The sequence below is a fragment of the Cebus imitator genome, unplaced genomic scaffold, assembly GCF_001604975.1.
Source record: "Cebus imitator isolate Cc_AM_T3 unplaced genomic scaffold, Cebus_imitator-1.0 Scaffold322, whole genome shotgun sequence".
In the NCBI taxonomy this organism is placed as follows: Eukaryota; Metazoa; Chordata; class Mammalia; order Primates; family Cebidae; genus Cebus; species Cebus imitator.
In genome coordinates this window covers 945,614-960,356 of record NW_016107637.1, presented here as the reverse complement: position 1 = coordinate 960,356, position 14,743 = coordinate 945,614, and the positions used below count along the sequence as shown (strand labels likewise).

The window sequence follows — 14,743 nt, the reverse complement described above, 5'->3', positions numbered from 1 at the left end:
CTGGCCAATATGGTGAAACCTTGGGTCTACTAAAAATACAAAAATTAGCCTGGCGTGGTGGTGGAATGCCTGTAATCCCAGTTACTCGGGAGGCTGAGGCAGGAGAATCACTTGAACCCAGGAGGTGGAGGTTGTGGAGAGCTGAGATGGTGCCACTGCACTCCAGCCTGGATGACAGGGCAAGACTCCATATTGAGAAAAAAAAAAAAAAAAAAGGAAATTACTAGAACAAAAATACAAATCTTTGTAAATATATGTTTTTTTAAAAAAGCAAGCAAGAGAGACCACATAGAAAAATTATTTGTATAAAAGAGCTGAAATGTTAAAATAGCCATGAGTGTGAGTCCGTGCTTTATTTTACCTCTCTTAGCTTGGGTTACTCTCTATAATATCATATGTATAATCAGTCTTGAAGGGCAAGTGTGATAATTAAATTTATATGATATGACTTAGAGTGTCCAACATATAATAAGCATTCAACCAAAGCTTGGTCCCTAACCTTCTCATTTAGGGAGGGGCAAAGCTAGGACTTAAGCCTAAGACTATCTGGCTCCAAAGTTTGCTCTTTCTCTACTATGCTACTGATGGCAGGATACACTCAATAAGGGATAGAATTCTAGGGTTTTTAGAAGAAGGAGGAATTCAGCAGGAAAGGCTTCATGGAATATGTGGAATTTGAAGATGCAGAGTCCAGATTAAGCAGAGGTATGAGGCAGAAAAAAATAAACAGGATGTGCTGGTGAGGCAGATGAAGGGTCTGTCAGAGCAGCTTTATTTTCTTAAACCTATATTTCCTGTCTTCATCCATTTCCCAAGAACAGCCTGTAAGCTAAAACTGAATAAAGTCATTTCTGCCAGGTGCATGCACTGGTTGGGAGTGTGGCTGAGGACAGTGAGTGTCTAAGGATGAGGCCATAAGTACTTGACAGAAGGGTCCTCACAGCAGAGACTGTGCTCCTGTGTCTACCCCCACAGAGCCTAGCAAAGTGCCCCACCGATACCCATTGCTGGGTAAATTGCAGGTGGGGTGAATTAATAAGGTGATACATACAAAAAAGTTTTTCTTTTTTTTTTTTTTTTTGAGACGGAGTTTCGCTCTTGTTACCCAGGCTGGAGTGCAATGGCGCGATCTCGGCTCACCACAACCTCCGTCTCCTGGGTTCAGGCAATTCTCCTGCCTCAGCCTCCTGAGTAGCTGGGATTACAGGCACGCACCACCATGCCCAGCTAATTTTTTGTATTTTTAGTAGAGACGGGGTTTCACCATGTTGACCAGGATGGTCTCGATCTCTTGACCTCGTGATCCACCCGCCTCGGCCTCCCAAAGTGCTGGGATTACAGGCTTGAGCCACCGCGCCCGGCCCAAAAAAGTTTTTCAAGGACTTTTCAAGTCCTCTTCAGGTAGCTGTGTTTATTGATTTACTACTGGTATCTTTGGGGATGTTAGGTTCTTCTAAAATAATCAAGAGCTGTCAACTATCAGCAGCTTAAATCAACAAAGTTTTAATTCCTGCTCATGTTATAAGTTAATCACAGGCTGGCAGGAGACTGTTCACTGTAGTCACTCAGGCATCTGGGGTGATGGAGTAACGTCTCATACTGTTGATCAGTGTGCCAGAGAAAAGACAGGTCTGGAGAGTCTCAGAATGGCAATTAAATTCCACCTGTAAATGATACATGTTATTTCTCACATGCTATTGGCTAGAGCTGTTCCGTGACCATAATTAACTTCAAAGGGGGCCATAAAGTATAATCCTATCATGTGCCTGGAGTATTAATGACTGTTACATTATTTGAAGGGAGGGGGCTCAATTGAGATACGTTCATAGAAATAAAGAACAGTGCACCCACACCTGTAATCCCAGCTACTCGGGAATCTAAGGCGGAATTGCTTGAACCCAGGAGGCAGAGGTTGCAGTGAGCCGAGATCGCACCATTGCACTCCAGCCTGGGTGACAAAAACAAAAACAAAAAAAACAGTGCACACTATTATCTCCTTTTTTACAGTTGAGAAAAATGATGCACTCAGAGGTTGAGTTACTAGTTCAAGCTAACCAGTCTGCTATGAAGCAGGGAGCCAGGACTCACATCCCCATTTGTCTGACTCTAAAGCCTTTACCTATTGCCTCGCATAAGTATTTATGTGAAAAGCCTTTGATCCTGGCTCTTCCTCATATTCTTGGGAATGAGGCACTAGGGAGCCTTACCTCCACCCACAGATTTTATTTTACTGTCTCTGTGTCACAGGCATAGAGTTAAGTCAGTCTTTGTAACAAATCTAGGCAGTGTTTAAAAGGGAGAAAATACATTTAAAAAGTCTAGATTACACACTTTGCAATATGATGTGAGTTTTCCCTCCTGGCTCTCCTTCTCTCTTCATCAGCCTTTACTTTGAGATTTCACCCCTAAGAAGCAGGCAGTAGAGGACAGCCCGCCAAACTGCCAACCAGGAGTGCAGCTGGCTCCAGAGAGGGACGTCAAAGGAAGAAGGAGGAGCCTGAGCTTTGGAGTCGGGCAATACAATACTCCTACTACTGCTACTACTACTACTGATACATAGTTCAAGTTTATTCTGGGACATGTATTCTCCACACCCTACAGGTAAATATCATCTATATGTTTTACATTTATTTTTGTTTGACTCACCACAAAAATACTGTTGTACAAGAGACTTTGTGTGTCCAAGGAGCTGTCTTTCAAAATGAATGTCTTTTATTTTGTCTTTGCAAATGGCTAATCACATTTTATCACAAGTTAGCAGCCTTCTCTCTTGGAAGGACTGAATTTGAAACAGGTTACAGATGGGGGGAAAGAAGTGTTATTTGCCACCACCACCCTTTATATTTTTTAGGCCATAAAATATGAAAGACTATGTAACAAGTGAAGATTTTTGAAACAAAAACTTCAGGAAAATGACAGCTCATTAAAAAAAATTAGGGCAATTAAAAACAAAAGTAATTTCCATATTCCTGTGTGGTGTTGGGTGAGACAGTGATGGTTTAAAATGAGAGTTCAGGCTGGGCATGGTGGCTCACACCTGTAATTCCAGCACTTTGGGAGGCTGAGGTGGGCAGATCACCTAAGGTCGGGAGTTCAAGACCAGCCTGACCAACATGGAGAAACCCCATCACTACTAAAAATACAAAATTAGCTGGGTGTGGTGGCGTATCCTGTAATCTTAGCTATTCCGGAGGCTGAGATAGAAGAATTGCTTGAACCTGGCAGGCAGTGGTTGCAGTGAGCTGAGATCATGCCATTGCACTCCAGCCTGGGCAACAAGAATGAAAGTTCATCTCAAAAAAGAATAATAATAAAATAAAATAAAAAATAAAATGCGAGTCCAGATTCTTCAGGGACTCCCATTATTCATACATTGAATCTTCTTTGCCTATTTTCTCTATTTGTCACTTAAAATTGTTTTTTGTTATTCCTTTTGATTAAAAAAAATGTTCTTCATTTGTTATGACATTACTGTTGTGTTTTTTTGCTCTTGAGTTTCTTCTAGCTCAACTTTCATTTTTATAATAATTGTTTAAATTTTGATTTCTTCCTTGAGTTCTAATTTCTGAGTTTTTCTAATACTAACTGGTATTGTTCTTCATGTCTTCTATCTTTTTTTTTTTTTAATTTTTAAAAACCAGAAGCTTTTTTTTTTCTGAAACAGAGTCTGGCCCTGTCACCCAGGTTAGAGTGCAGTGGCGCAATCCTGGCTCATTGCAACCTGTGCCTCCCAGGTTCAAGCAATTCTGGTGCCTCAGCCTCCTGAGTAGCTGGGATTACAAAAACCCACCACCATGCCCAGCTAATTTTTGCATTTTTAGTAGAGGAGGGGGTTTTACCATGTTGGCCAGGTTGGTCTTGAACTCCTGACCTCAAGTGATCCACCTGTCTCAGCCTCCCAAAGTGCTGGGATTATAGGTGTGAGCCACTGTGCCCAGCCAACCAGAGCATTTTTTGAGTGACTAATCATCAGAATTCTTTTTTTCCTTTTTTTTTTTTTTTGTGAGACAGAGTTTCACTCTTGTTGCCCAGGCTGGAATGAAATTCTTAAGATGACCTGGTTGCTGCAACAGCTGCCCTCTTGGGTTTAGGTGTTGTTCCTTCATGCAATCCATGCCTGAATCTGTGTTACACAATTTTAGGTGCTTTATTCGACTAGTCCTGGTGGCATTTCGTCTTTTAGCATTGGCACTCCAGTGCTACTTCCTCTTGCACTTGGCAGGGTAGCCACATTTGCTGCAGGTTGACTTCTGAAGGTGGTAGGCCTTAGAGGCACAGCGGCAGCACACCGTGTCTGTCTTACTGCAACGTTTTCCAGTCTTCCTTTTGTTTTGCTTCTGTTGCTGAGACCAAGAGGTCTTGCGTCATTTAAAAAATTTATTTCATTCTATTTTGAATGATTTGTTTGTAGCTTTCAAAGGCTCAGAGAGCAACTTTGGATAGTTTCAGGCACTCCTGGGTGGTGCTTCCAGCAGCTACAGGGTGCTCAAAGCAAGAGTGTTTCTAACAGCGGCAGGGGTGCCACCCTCAGCAGCTCAGCATTCAGTGTTGTCTCATGGCTCTAATGAAAGGAGTAGCTTTCTAGTATTTGGGCAATAACTCGTTTCTACTGTTTGCTGCTACAGCCGTGTTCTTTTTTTCCTATGCTTTTTCAGCCTCTCCAACAACTTTGTTATCAATTCCCTGCATTAAATCCCCCTTTGATTTAGATATCAAAAGTTGTTGTCCTGAAGAAACATTATCCAATACAGTTAATTTCTTCCACTCATTCATTATTCATTAAATAAACATTCCTTTATTACTTACTAATGTAATGGGCACTTTGGATACAATGATAAACAAGACCAAGTCCCTGCTCTTGTGAAGTTTGTATACTAGTGAGAAGTCAGACAATAAGAAGCAAATAAGTACACAGATGATTTAAGATTGTAATAGGTGCTATAAAAATAGAAGTGGCTTAAACAATAGCTAATTGTCTCTCTTGTATAAATGAAATCAGGAGGTAAAGGCAGGTATTCCGGGACTGATATGGTTGCTGTAAATAATCAAGTTTCCTTTAAGCTCAATACTTCAAACTTTTCCTACAGTGTGACCTATTTTCTGTGGTCCAATATGGTGCTAGAGCTCCAGCTACCACATTCCAAACCCAGGCAGCTGAATGGAGGATGGGATTAAGAAGAGGCAAAGACTATGCAGTAGCTCCCTTTTAAGGGGGTTTCTAGGAGGCTACCATGCGATAATTTGATCTTATTTTATTGCCCTGAACGGAGTCAGCTGGCCACACCTAGCTGCAATGGGAAATGTAACTATATACCCAGTTAAAAACTGGGAGTTCAATTATTATGAAAGAAGGGGGAATAGATATTGAGGTAGACAACGAGTAGTCTCTACCACAAGAACCTTAGAACCTGAGGTGTCTTTATGAACACACATTTGGACTGAATTTTTTTTTTTGGAAAGGGTCTCACTCTATGGCCCAGGCCGGAGTGCCGTGGCACCATCGCTGCTCACTTCAGCCTCAGCCTCCCAGGTTCAAGCAATTCTCCTGCCTCAGTCTCTGGAGTAGCTTGGACTACAGGTCTGTGCCACTACACACAGCTAATTTTTTAAAAAAGTTTTATTTTGTGGAGATGAGGTCTCACTATGTTCCCCAGGCTAGTCTCAAACTCCTGGGTTTGTGATCTTCCTGCCATGGCCTCCCAAAGTGCTGGGATTACAGGTGTGAGCCACTGTGCCTGGCCTGGACTAATTCTTTACAAGTTTTCTCCACCACCGGACAGGTCTCTTCACTGCAGAGACTTGATCTATCAGTTGTATTCCCAGTATGTCCTGTAGTGCTTTAGACACGATTGATAATCATATGGTTTTGGAAGTGAATGGGATATAATCTGAAAGCACTCAGGAAGCCATTGTTAGCGAACATTACAGAGCAGTAGGTGTGATCTCAATTCCTCTCACCAGCCTATGCATTTCTTTAGTCTATTTCTGTCTTTCTAGAGTATGGAATGTTGACTGTGGCATGTGATTGCGCATAAAAAGAAGTTAGCGAAAATGCATCCAGGGAACTCAGTGAGGTCTAAAGCACAGAGAAGACTTCATTAGGTGAAACTTGGGTTGGTGAAAAACCTTTTCTTTTTTTTTACTGGCAGTATATCAGTGATAATATTTGTATAGCATATTATTTACATCCTCACAACATCACCAGGATATTATTTTTATTTTCATCCTTATCTTACAGTTGAAGAAATGGAGGCTCAGAGAAGATAAAAAATATTCAACTTAGCACGTGGCAGAGCTGGAATTAGAAACCAGATCTTATGAAACCAAAGGCATCTCTAGAGATTTTTTTTTTATAATTTCAGTAAAATTACTGCGTACCTATTGTGGACAGGAACACAACATTCTTTGATTTCACTTTTAGGTGACTGATGAAGTAATAGGGAGAAATGAGAGCAAATAATTTTGCTAGCTCTTTCTAACTGCAGAATTCCAATCAACCAATACTGTGGCTGTTATCAGCATTATAAAAGACTACTATTCCCAGCATGCCTCAAGGCACCACCAGGAAGACTTCGACTCCCAGCATGCTGTACTTTGGAACCCCGAGTCCCAGAATGCAACACTCCTCCTACTTCCTCCCTGAGGGCCGTCGAGACTACAGTTCCCAGCATGCAGCGCCGTCACCTGCTTCTGCCGCCCCGCGGGACCCTGCTTCGGAGGGACCTTTTGGAGGCCAGAGGGCGGTTCCTAGAGTCACAGTCCCCTTTGTGGGACGTGTCTGAGCGGCAGTTCTGGCCCGTTGAGCTGGTCCAGACGAAGCCTCGCAGGGATGGGTTGGGGCCTGTGCCGGGCTTCGCTCAGGCAGCATTTGAGGCAGCCCCAGCAGGGTCCTCCTGGGGCCTTCCTCCCTTTGAACTGAGGTGGCGGGCGGGCGCACGGTCTCCTGCACTCTCTAGACTAGGGGCCGCCATCTCCATGGCCACGGCCGTGAATGGGCCCTGCGCCGGCAGGTCGCGGGACATACTGTGGCGCGTGAGTGCGGCGTGCATTGTGGCATGCGCTGCTAGGGTCGGGCCGGGTGGGCAGGCTCTGGCCGCGCGTGCGCGCTGGGCGGGGGAGGGTCGGTCCCAGGGTAGCGTGAAGAGAGCGCGTGGGGAGTGCAACACCTGGGGTGCAGGGTTGGGGGGCGTCCTGAGTGGAAGCTGGTTACGGGATAGGAAAGGGGCCCCGAGTGGAAGGAAGCTGGTCAGAGTGGGACGGATGGACTGAATAGAAATTCGAATAGGGAGTGAGGCAGAGTTTTACGCAAGGGTACCGTATCCAGTAGGTGTTAAATAAATAACTTCATTTGTTTCGTTAAGAAGTGGAGAGGAATGCCCGGAATTGGAAAGAAATGTGGCATTAATAGAGGCTGGGGTTAGGGTCCAGTAAGCAGGGCAGGTGTTCTTTGTAAGGCAGAGTGAGACTCAGCCGAGGGGAATAGTACTTCCTCAAAGTGCAATTAGCAGTACGACATCCCTTCTCTCGAGCACAAAGAGAAGACAGAGATCCCCTTTGGAAAAGTGCTTCTACCCTAGTGCACTGCCATCTCCTCTGTATTCCAAACTAAAAACTTTTGGGTCCCGAAGTATTACTTTTTTTTTTTTTGAGACGGAGGCCGGCTCTCTGTTGCCCAGGCTGGAGTGCAGTGGCGTGATCTCGGCTCTCTGCAACTTCTGCTTCCAGGCTTCAAGCGGTTCTGCCTCAGCCTCTGGAGGAGCTGGGATTATAGGCACGCACCACCACGCCCAGCTAATTTTTGTATTTTTAGTAGAGACGGGGTTTTGCCATGTTGGCCAGGCTGGTCTTGAACTCCTGACCTCAAGTGATCCACCCGCCTCAGCCTCTCAAAGTTCTGTGATTACTGACGTGAGCCACGGCGCCTGGGCCCTAATTTTTTTTTTTTTTTAATTATTTTTATAATAGAGACAGGGTATCTTCTCCAGGCTGGTCTTGAACTCCTGGGCTCAACCAGTCCTCCTGCCTCAGCCTCCCAAATATCTGGGACATCAGGTGCACGCCATCGTGCACGGTGCGTTTAGCATTCATGAGTATTTCATTCCTTTTTGTAGCTGAGTAATCTGCTGTATGGACATACCATATTTTGTTCATCCATTCATCAGTATGTGGGTATTTGGGTTGTTTCCACCTTTGGCTCTCATGAGCCACCGTGCCTGGCTGACAGTGTCTTTTGAGGCAAAAAAGTTTTAAATATTGCTGATGTCCAATTTATTTATTTTTTTCTTTTGTTGCTCATGCTTTTGGTATCATATCTAAGAAACCATTGCCAAATCCAAGGTCAAGAAGATTTACTCCTGTGTTTTCTTCCAAGAGTTTTATATTTTTAGCTCTTACATGTAGGTCTTTAATCCAGTTTAACTTTTGTACAGAATGTGGGATAGGAGACTGGGTGCAGTGGCTCACCCCTGTAATCCTAGCACTTTGGGAGGCTGAGGCACGAGGATTACTTGAGGTCAGGAGTTTGAGACCAGCTTGGCCAACATAGTGAAACCCCATCTCTACTAAAAAAAAAAAAAATTATCGGGTGTGGTAGCAGATGCTTGTAATCCCAGCCATTCAGGTGGCTGAGGCAGGAGAATTGCTTGAATCTGGGAGGTGGAGGTTGCAGTGAGCTGAGATCGCACCATTCATCTAGCCTGGGGAATCTAGTCTCGCTCCATCTAAAAAAAAAAAAAAAGTTTTTTCTTTAAGTTTTTTCTAGGCTGGAATGATGCCTGGCTAATTTTTAAAAAAATTTTTTTGGTAGAGATCGGGTTTTATCATGATGTTCTCAAACTCCTGGTCTCAAGGGATCTGCCTGCCTGGCCTCCCAAAGTGCTGGGATACATGCGTAAGCCACCGCACTCAGCCTCAACTTTATTCTTTTGCATGTCAATATCCAGCTGTTCCAATGCCATTTGTTGAAAAGACTATTCTTTTTATATGTATATGTATATTTATTTATTTATTTATTTGTTTTTTGAGATAGTCTCATTATCTTCCCCAGGCTGGTCTTGAACTCCTGACCTCAGGTGATCTATCTACCTCTGCCTCCCAAAATGCTGGGATTACAGGTGTGAGCCACTGGGCCAAGCCAAGTCTTATCTATTCTTTACCACCTGTGTTATCAATCACAAAAATTCTATATAGATTCTACCTCAGAAATGTGGCTGCACTTTCTTTCTTTTTTCCTTTCCCCTTGTCTCTCCCTTTGTTGAGGCGTTGACTGGAGTCTTTGGCTTGGCTGTTTTGGCGGACTGCCTCTTAATTGCTTTGTCTCCTGTTTGGTTCTTGTCCCTTCTGATCCATCTCCCTTAAAGCCAGCTTACAGTAAACAGACATGTTTTACCTTGAGCAACATAAATTTGATTGTCACTTTCATGCTTAAAACCCCTCTATATCTTGTATTATTCAGCAGTAAATATTTGCCTCCTATATGATAGATACTGGCAATTCAAACATGAATAGAATGCTACAGTACAGTAGTTGCCCAGTAAGGGTGCAGGTCTGATGATTGTAAGTACAGTATACACATGGTTCCCATAAAATGTATACAGCCTGTATATATTAATAGAGCTGCCAATAAAGCCTAGAGAGACAAGTATTAGTTGCTCTAACACATAGCTGTAAATTAATGCCACCACCCCTCAAAGTATATTTGATGTTGCACCTAACTTTGTTGTAATGCAAGCATCAGTTCACTGATATTATAAATTCTGCAGTGATATGTTATTAATAGTACATGTTTGAGTTACAGACTATGATCTGAGTTAGTGATTAACATCCTGTATGAAAAGATAGGATTTGCATAACTGACATAGTTTGACTTCATGACTGAGGGTTTTTCTTTTTGTTTATAGGTTCTGGGCTGGAGGATAGTTGCAAGTATTGTTTGGTCAGTGCTGCTTCTACCCATCTGCACTACATTATTTATAATTTTTAGCAGCATTGATTTGTTTCATCCTATACAGTGGCTGTCTGGTAAGTGATAACTCATTTTGGGGAGAAAGTTACAGGATCTACTTCTCAACATAAAAATTGCATTATGGGCCGGGCACATTGGCTCATGCCTGTAATCCCAGCACTTTGGGAGGCCCAGGCAGGTGGATCACGAGGTCAGGAGTTCAAGACCAGACTGGCCAACATGGTGAAATCCTGTCTCTACTAAAAAATACAAACATGATCTGGGCTTGGTGGCTCGTGCCTGTAATCCAGCTACTTGGGAGGCTCAGGTAGGAGAATTGCTTGAACCGGTGTCTGGGTGGCAGAGATTGCAGTGATCTGAGATCGTGCTGCTGCACTTGAGCTTGGGGTCTCCATCTCCAAAAAAAAAAATTGCAGTATGTTTCAAGCAATTTTAAATTACTGCCTATGTTATGTTGACACTTCAAAACATTCACTTTGAGGTATTTTTTTTTTTTTTTGAGACAGAGTCTTGCTCTGTCACTCATGCTGGAGTGCAATGGTGCGATCTGGGCTTGCCGCAACCTCTGCTTCCTGGGTTCAAGCGATTCTCCTGGCTCAGCCTCCCGAGTAGCTGGGACTACAGGCATATACCACCACACCCAGCTAATTTTTTTGTATTTTTAGTGGAGACAGGGTTTCGCCATGTTGGCCAGGCTGGTCTCGAACCACTGATCTTGTGATCCACCTGCCTTAGCCTCCCAAAGTGCTGGGATTACAAGCATGAGCCACTGTGCCTGGTCCACTTTGAGATAATTTTAAGATGTCCCCTTCATAACATAAATCGCCTTTTTATTATGTAATGAGATTAATAAGCTTGTCAAAGACTGTGTATGATCATAGGAACAAAAAAATCATTAGAAGACCCCATAAATGAAAACTTAGTTTAATTTGTTTTTCCTTTTGGACAGCTTTATTGACATTGTTTGTCTTTTTAAAAAAGAGAACTGTTCCTGTCATCGATTTGAGATTGTGGTTAGAAAATATGATATATATCTCTTTTAAAAGTATGTCTAAAATTAAGAGCACTTTGTTTATTTATTTATTTTTTTTCTTTGAGACAGTCTCGCTCTGTTGCCCAGGCTGAGTGCAGTCGCTCAATCTTGCCTCACTGCAACCTCTGCTTCCCATCTTCAAGCAATTCTCGTGCCTCAGCCTCTTGAGTGGCTGGGATTATAGGCACATGCCACCACGCCTGGCTGATTTTTGTATTTTTAGTAGATACAGGGTTTTGCCATGTTGCCCAGGCTGGTCTTGAGCTCCTGACTTCAAGCAATCTATCTGCCTCAGCCTCCCAAAGTGCTGGGATTACAGGTGTGAGCCACTTCGCCTTGCCAATTGTAGTATAATTTTAAAGTACCTGGGGCCAAGTACAAACACCTCACACTGTAACTCCCCTTTTTTCCCTTTGTTTTTGAAAGGGGGTTTTTCTCTGTTGCCTAGGCTGTAGTGCAGTGGCGTGATTACTGCTCGTTGCAGCCTCAAACTCCCAGGCTCAAGTGATGTTCCCACCTCAGCCTACCGAGCAGCTGAGACTACAGGTGTGCACCACTACACCTGGCTAGTTTTTGTATTTTTGTAGAGATAGGGTTTCGCCACGTGCCCAGGGTGGTCTTGAGCTCCTGGGCTCAGTGATCCTCCCACACCCAGCCCACACTGTAGTTCTTGAGTTAATATCTCATTGATCCTGTCACCATTGTACAATTAAATTCCTTAAGAAAAGACAACCTTGGCCGGGCGCGGTGGCTCAAGCCTGTAATCCCAGCACTTTGGGAGGCCGAGGTGGGCAGATCACGAGTTCAAGAGATCGAGACCACCCTGGCCAACATGGTGAAACCCCGTCTCTACTGAAAATACAAAAATTAGCTGGGCATGGTGGCGTGTGCCTGTAGTCCCAGCTACTTGGGAGGCTGAGGCAGGAGAATTGCTTGAACCCTGGAGGCAGAGGTTGCAGTGAGCTGAGATTGTGCCACTGCACTCCAGCCTGGTGACAGAGTGAGACTCTGTCTAAAAAAAAAAAAAAGACAACCTTTAAAATTAATAATTATGGTTCAAGCTCTTTTTATATTGCAGTGTACTGAACATGACTGAATAACCTTTACTAATTCATCTCTCTTGTGTTTTAGATTCTTTCAGTGACCTTTATAGTTCCTATGTAATCTTTTACCTCCTGCTGCTGTCAGTGGTAATAATAATAATAAGTATTTTCAATGTGGAGTTCTATACAGGTGAGTTTTCAAATGTTAACCTTAGAAATATCCGAATTTATTGAACTAAGGGAAGGCTCAGTACATTTTATATGTGAATGTGTTTGTGTCAAAATTTTAAAAATGTATACAGTCATGTTTTGAATGTTGTACCTTAAAATTTATTTGGGTGCTAGTTTCTATTTTTAAAATATATTTAGACTTTAGGAAAAATATTACATGATTGTACTTATATGAGGTATCTGGAATACTCAAATTCATAGAGAAAGAAAGTAGAATGGTGGCTCCCAGGGCTGGGGGAGGGGAATGGAATATTACTGTTTAATGGGTAGAGTTGTGGAAGATGGAAGAGTTTGGGAGCTGGATGGTGGTAATGGTTGTACAGCAATGTGAATGTACTTATGCTGTAGAGCTGTGTACTTAAAAATGGTTTGAGTGGTAAATTGTATTATTTTACCACAAAAAAAAACCTTAGACCTTTTAATAGTTCATAGCTAGCATTAAAGCTGTGATTTAGCAGATATATTATAAAACTAATTTTTTTATAGGGAAGACCAGGTGATTTCTAAGTTATTTTTCAAATATAATAATCTGTAATTCTGTGATTAAAAATAGACTATTATGTTTTGCCTTGGAGAATCACCTGCTGGATTCCAGAGCTTTTAATTTTTTTGTTTCTCTTCTTATTCCTTCTGCCTTTTCAGATTCCTTGAGTCTGCCCTTAAGATACAAATTGTGGCAGATTTCACATAAGGAAAAAAAAGATACAATAAGAAGCTTTTCCTGACACTACTTTTTTTACTGTAACATCATTTTCCTTTTTAGCTCTTCAGTACTTCCTTGTAAAATATGGTGTAAAATTTCAAATTCTAACTCTGGATGTTACAATATGTTTCCTTTTCCTTTGCTTTCTTTGTTTTTTTGGTCCCTGAGATGGAGTCTCGCTTTGTTGCCCAGGCTGGAGTGCAGTTGTATGATCTTGGGTCATTGCAACCTCCGCCTCCCACGTTCAAGCAATTCTCCTGCCTTAGCCTCCCAAGTAGCTGGGATTACAGGCGCCTGCCACCATGCCTGGCAAATTTTTGTATTTTTAGTAGAGACGGTTTCACCATGTTGATCAGGCTGGTCTCAAACTCCTGACCTCAACTGATTCGCTCACCTAGGCCTCCCAAAGTGCTGGGATTACAGGCGTGAACCACCTTACCCGGATTCCCTTGCTTTCTTAATTCCTCACTATTGGCTAGTAGGCCTTTTTCCGTGCAAGCCCTATTTGAAACTCCTTGACTTACAGTCACACTTACAGAGTATTTTTTCATACTCCCATGTGCCTGGTTCATCTTCTGTATGTAACATGTCAGTTGAGGGTTCCCCAACGTCGCTTTGGCTCATTCCTTCAGTAACCATCCCTTATGCATTTACTATGTGCCATGCATTGTGTGGGGAAAAGAGACAAATTATACAGTCCCATCTTTCTCCAGGGGATTGTGATTAATGGAGAGACAGACAGTAAACACGAAGCATATTTGATTACAGTACAATTGGATGGTATGGGCTTATATAGGAGCACCACTGGGCCCAGCATGGGGGAACTTGAGGAGATGATGCTTTAATCAAGCCTTGCAGGATGAGTTGAATGAAGTAGATAAAGGAAAATGATGTTCTAGAGAGAAGGTATAGCATATAAAAAGGCTTAGTGACATGAGAGGCTTTGGTATATTCAGTGTTGTAAGTCAATTGCACAGTCAGTAGGACCTTGTGGGCATTTTTTGTTGGGAGGGAGAGGTGATGGCAGCCTCTTCCTCCAAAGTGTAAAGTATCTGAACCTTGTCGCATCACACTTAATTTTCTACCTCCTGCCATCTCTTTGAGTATAGTAAGAGGAAAATACCTGCATAGATAGAACAGGGAACCCTAGGCCAGCTGTTTCCAAAGGTAAACATCCCTCGTGTCCTACCCATACTAGTCTCCTTAGCTCATTTCCAGAAAAGGTTTTGGATTGTCAGAAGGGTATTAAAAATTCTCATATAAGCATTTATCTTAGCATTTTTATGTTGTCAGTATTTACTTTATGTTTATTTTTCATAAGTGGGCTATATATTGACACTTTCAAATGCTGATGGCAGGAGCTCTTTTTAGAAAGTCGGCTGGCGCGGTGGCTCACACCTGTAATCCCAGCACTTTGGGAAGCTGAGGCTGGCGGAATATGAGGTCAGCAGTTAGAGACCATCCTGGCTAACATGGTGAAACCCCGTCTCTATTAAAAATAGAAGAAATTAAATGGGTGTGGTGGCACATGCCTGTAGTTCCAGCTACTCGGGAGGCTGAGGCAGGAAAATTGCTTGAACCTAGGAGGCAGAGGTTGCAGTGGGCCAAGATTGCACCACTGCACTCCAACCTGGGTGACAGAGCAAGAGTTCGTCTCAAAAAATAAATAAATAAAAAGTCAGTATTCAGGAGCTAGGCCCAGTCTCTCTCCTACACTGCAAGACCCTTGGAGTAGTCCATATATGAAAAAAAAAAAAAAGAAAAATCAT

The 14,743-nt window shown here is 42.8% G+C and overlaps 2 protein-coding genes across 4 annotated transcripts in view; both read left to right on the top strand.

Annotated features, from left to right (window-relative positions):
• YIPF1 (Yip1 domain family member 1) overlaps positions 1 to 2,509 on the top strand; it is a 45,924-nt gene extending 43,415 nt beyond the window's left edge. The window contains exon 10 of the mRNA XM_017504420.2: positions 2,384 to 2,509. The gene's annotated coding sequence lies outside the window, so the exon portion shown is untranslated. The remainder of the gene's footprint in view (positions 1 to 2,383) is intronic.
• A 4,167-nt stretch (positions 2,510 to 6,676) lies between these two features.
• Positions 6,677 to 14,743, top strand: part of NDC1 (NDC1 transmembrane nucleoporin) — a 69,876-nt gene continuing 61,809 nt past the window's right edge. The window contains exons 1-3 of one of the 3 annotated variants that reach the window (XM_037729871.1): positions 6,677 to 7,032; positions 9,900 to 10,020; positions 12,129 to 12,230. In XM_037729871.1, the coding sequence (XP_037585799.1) occupies positions 6,976 to 7,032; positions 9,900 to 10,020; positions 12,129 to 12,230 (280 nt within the window). In that variant the 5' untranslated portion in view covers positions 6,677 to 6,975. The remainder of the gene's footprint in view (positions 7,033 to 9,899; positions 10,021 to 12,128; positions 12,231 to 14,743) is intronic. The other 2 variants (XM_037729870.1, XM_017504416.2) reach the window with 2 other exon arrangements.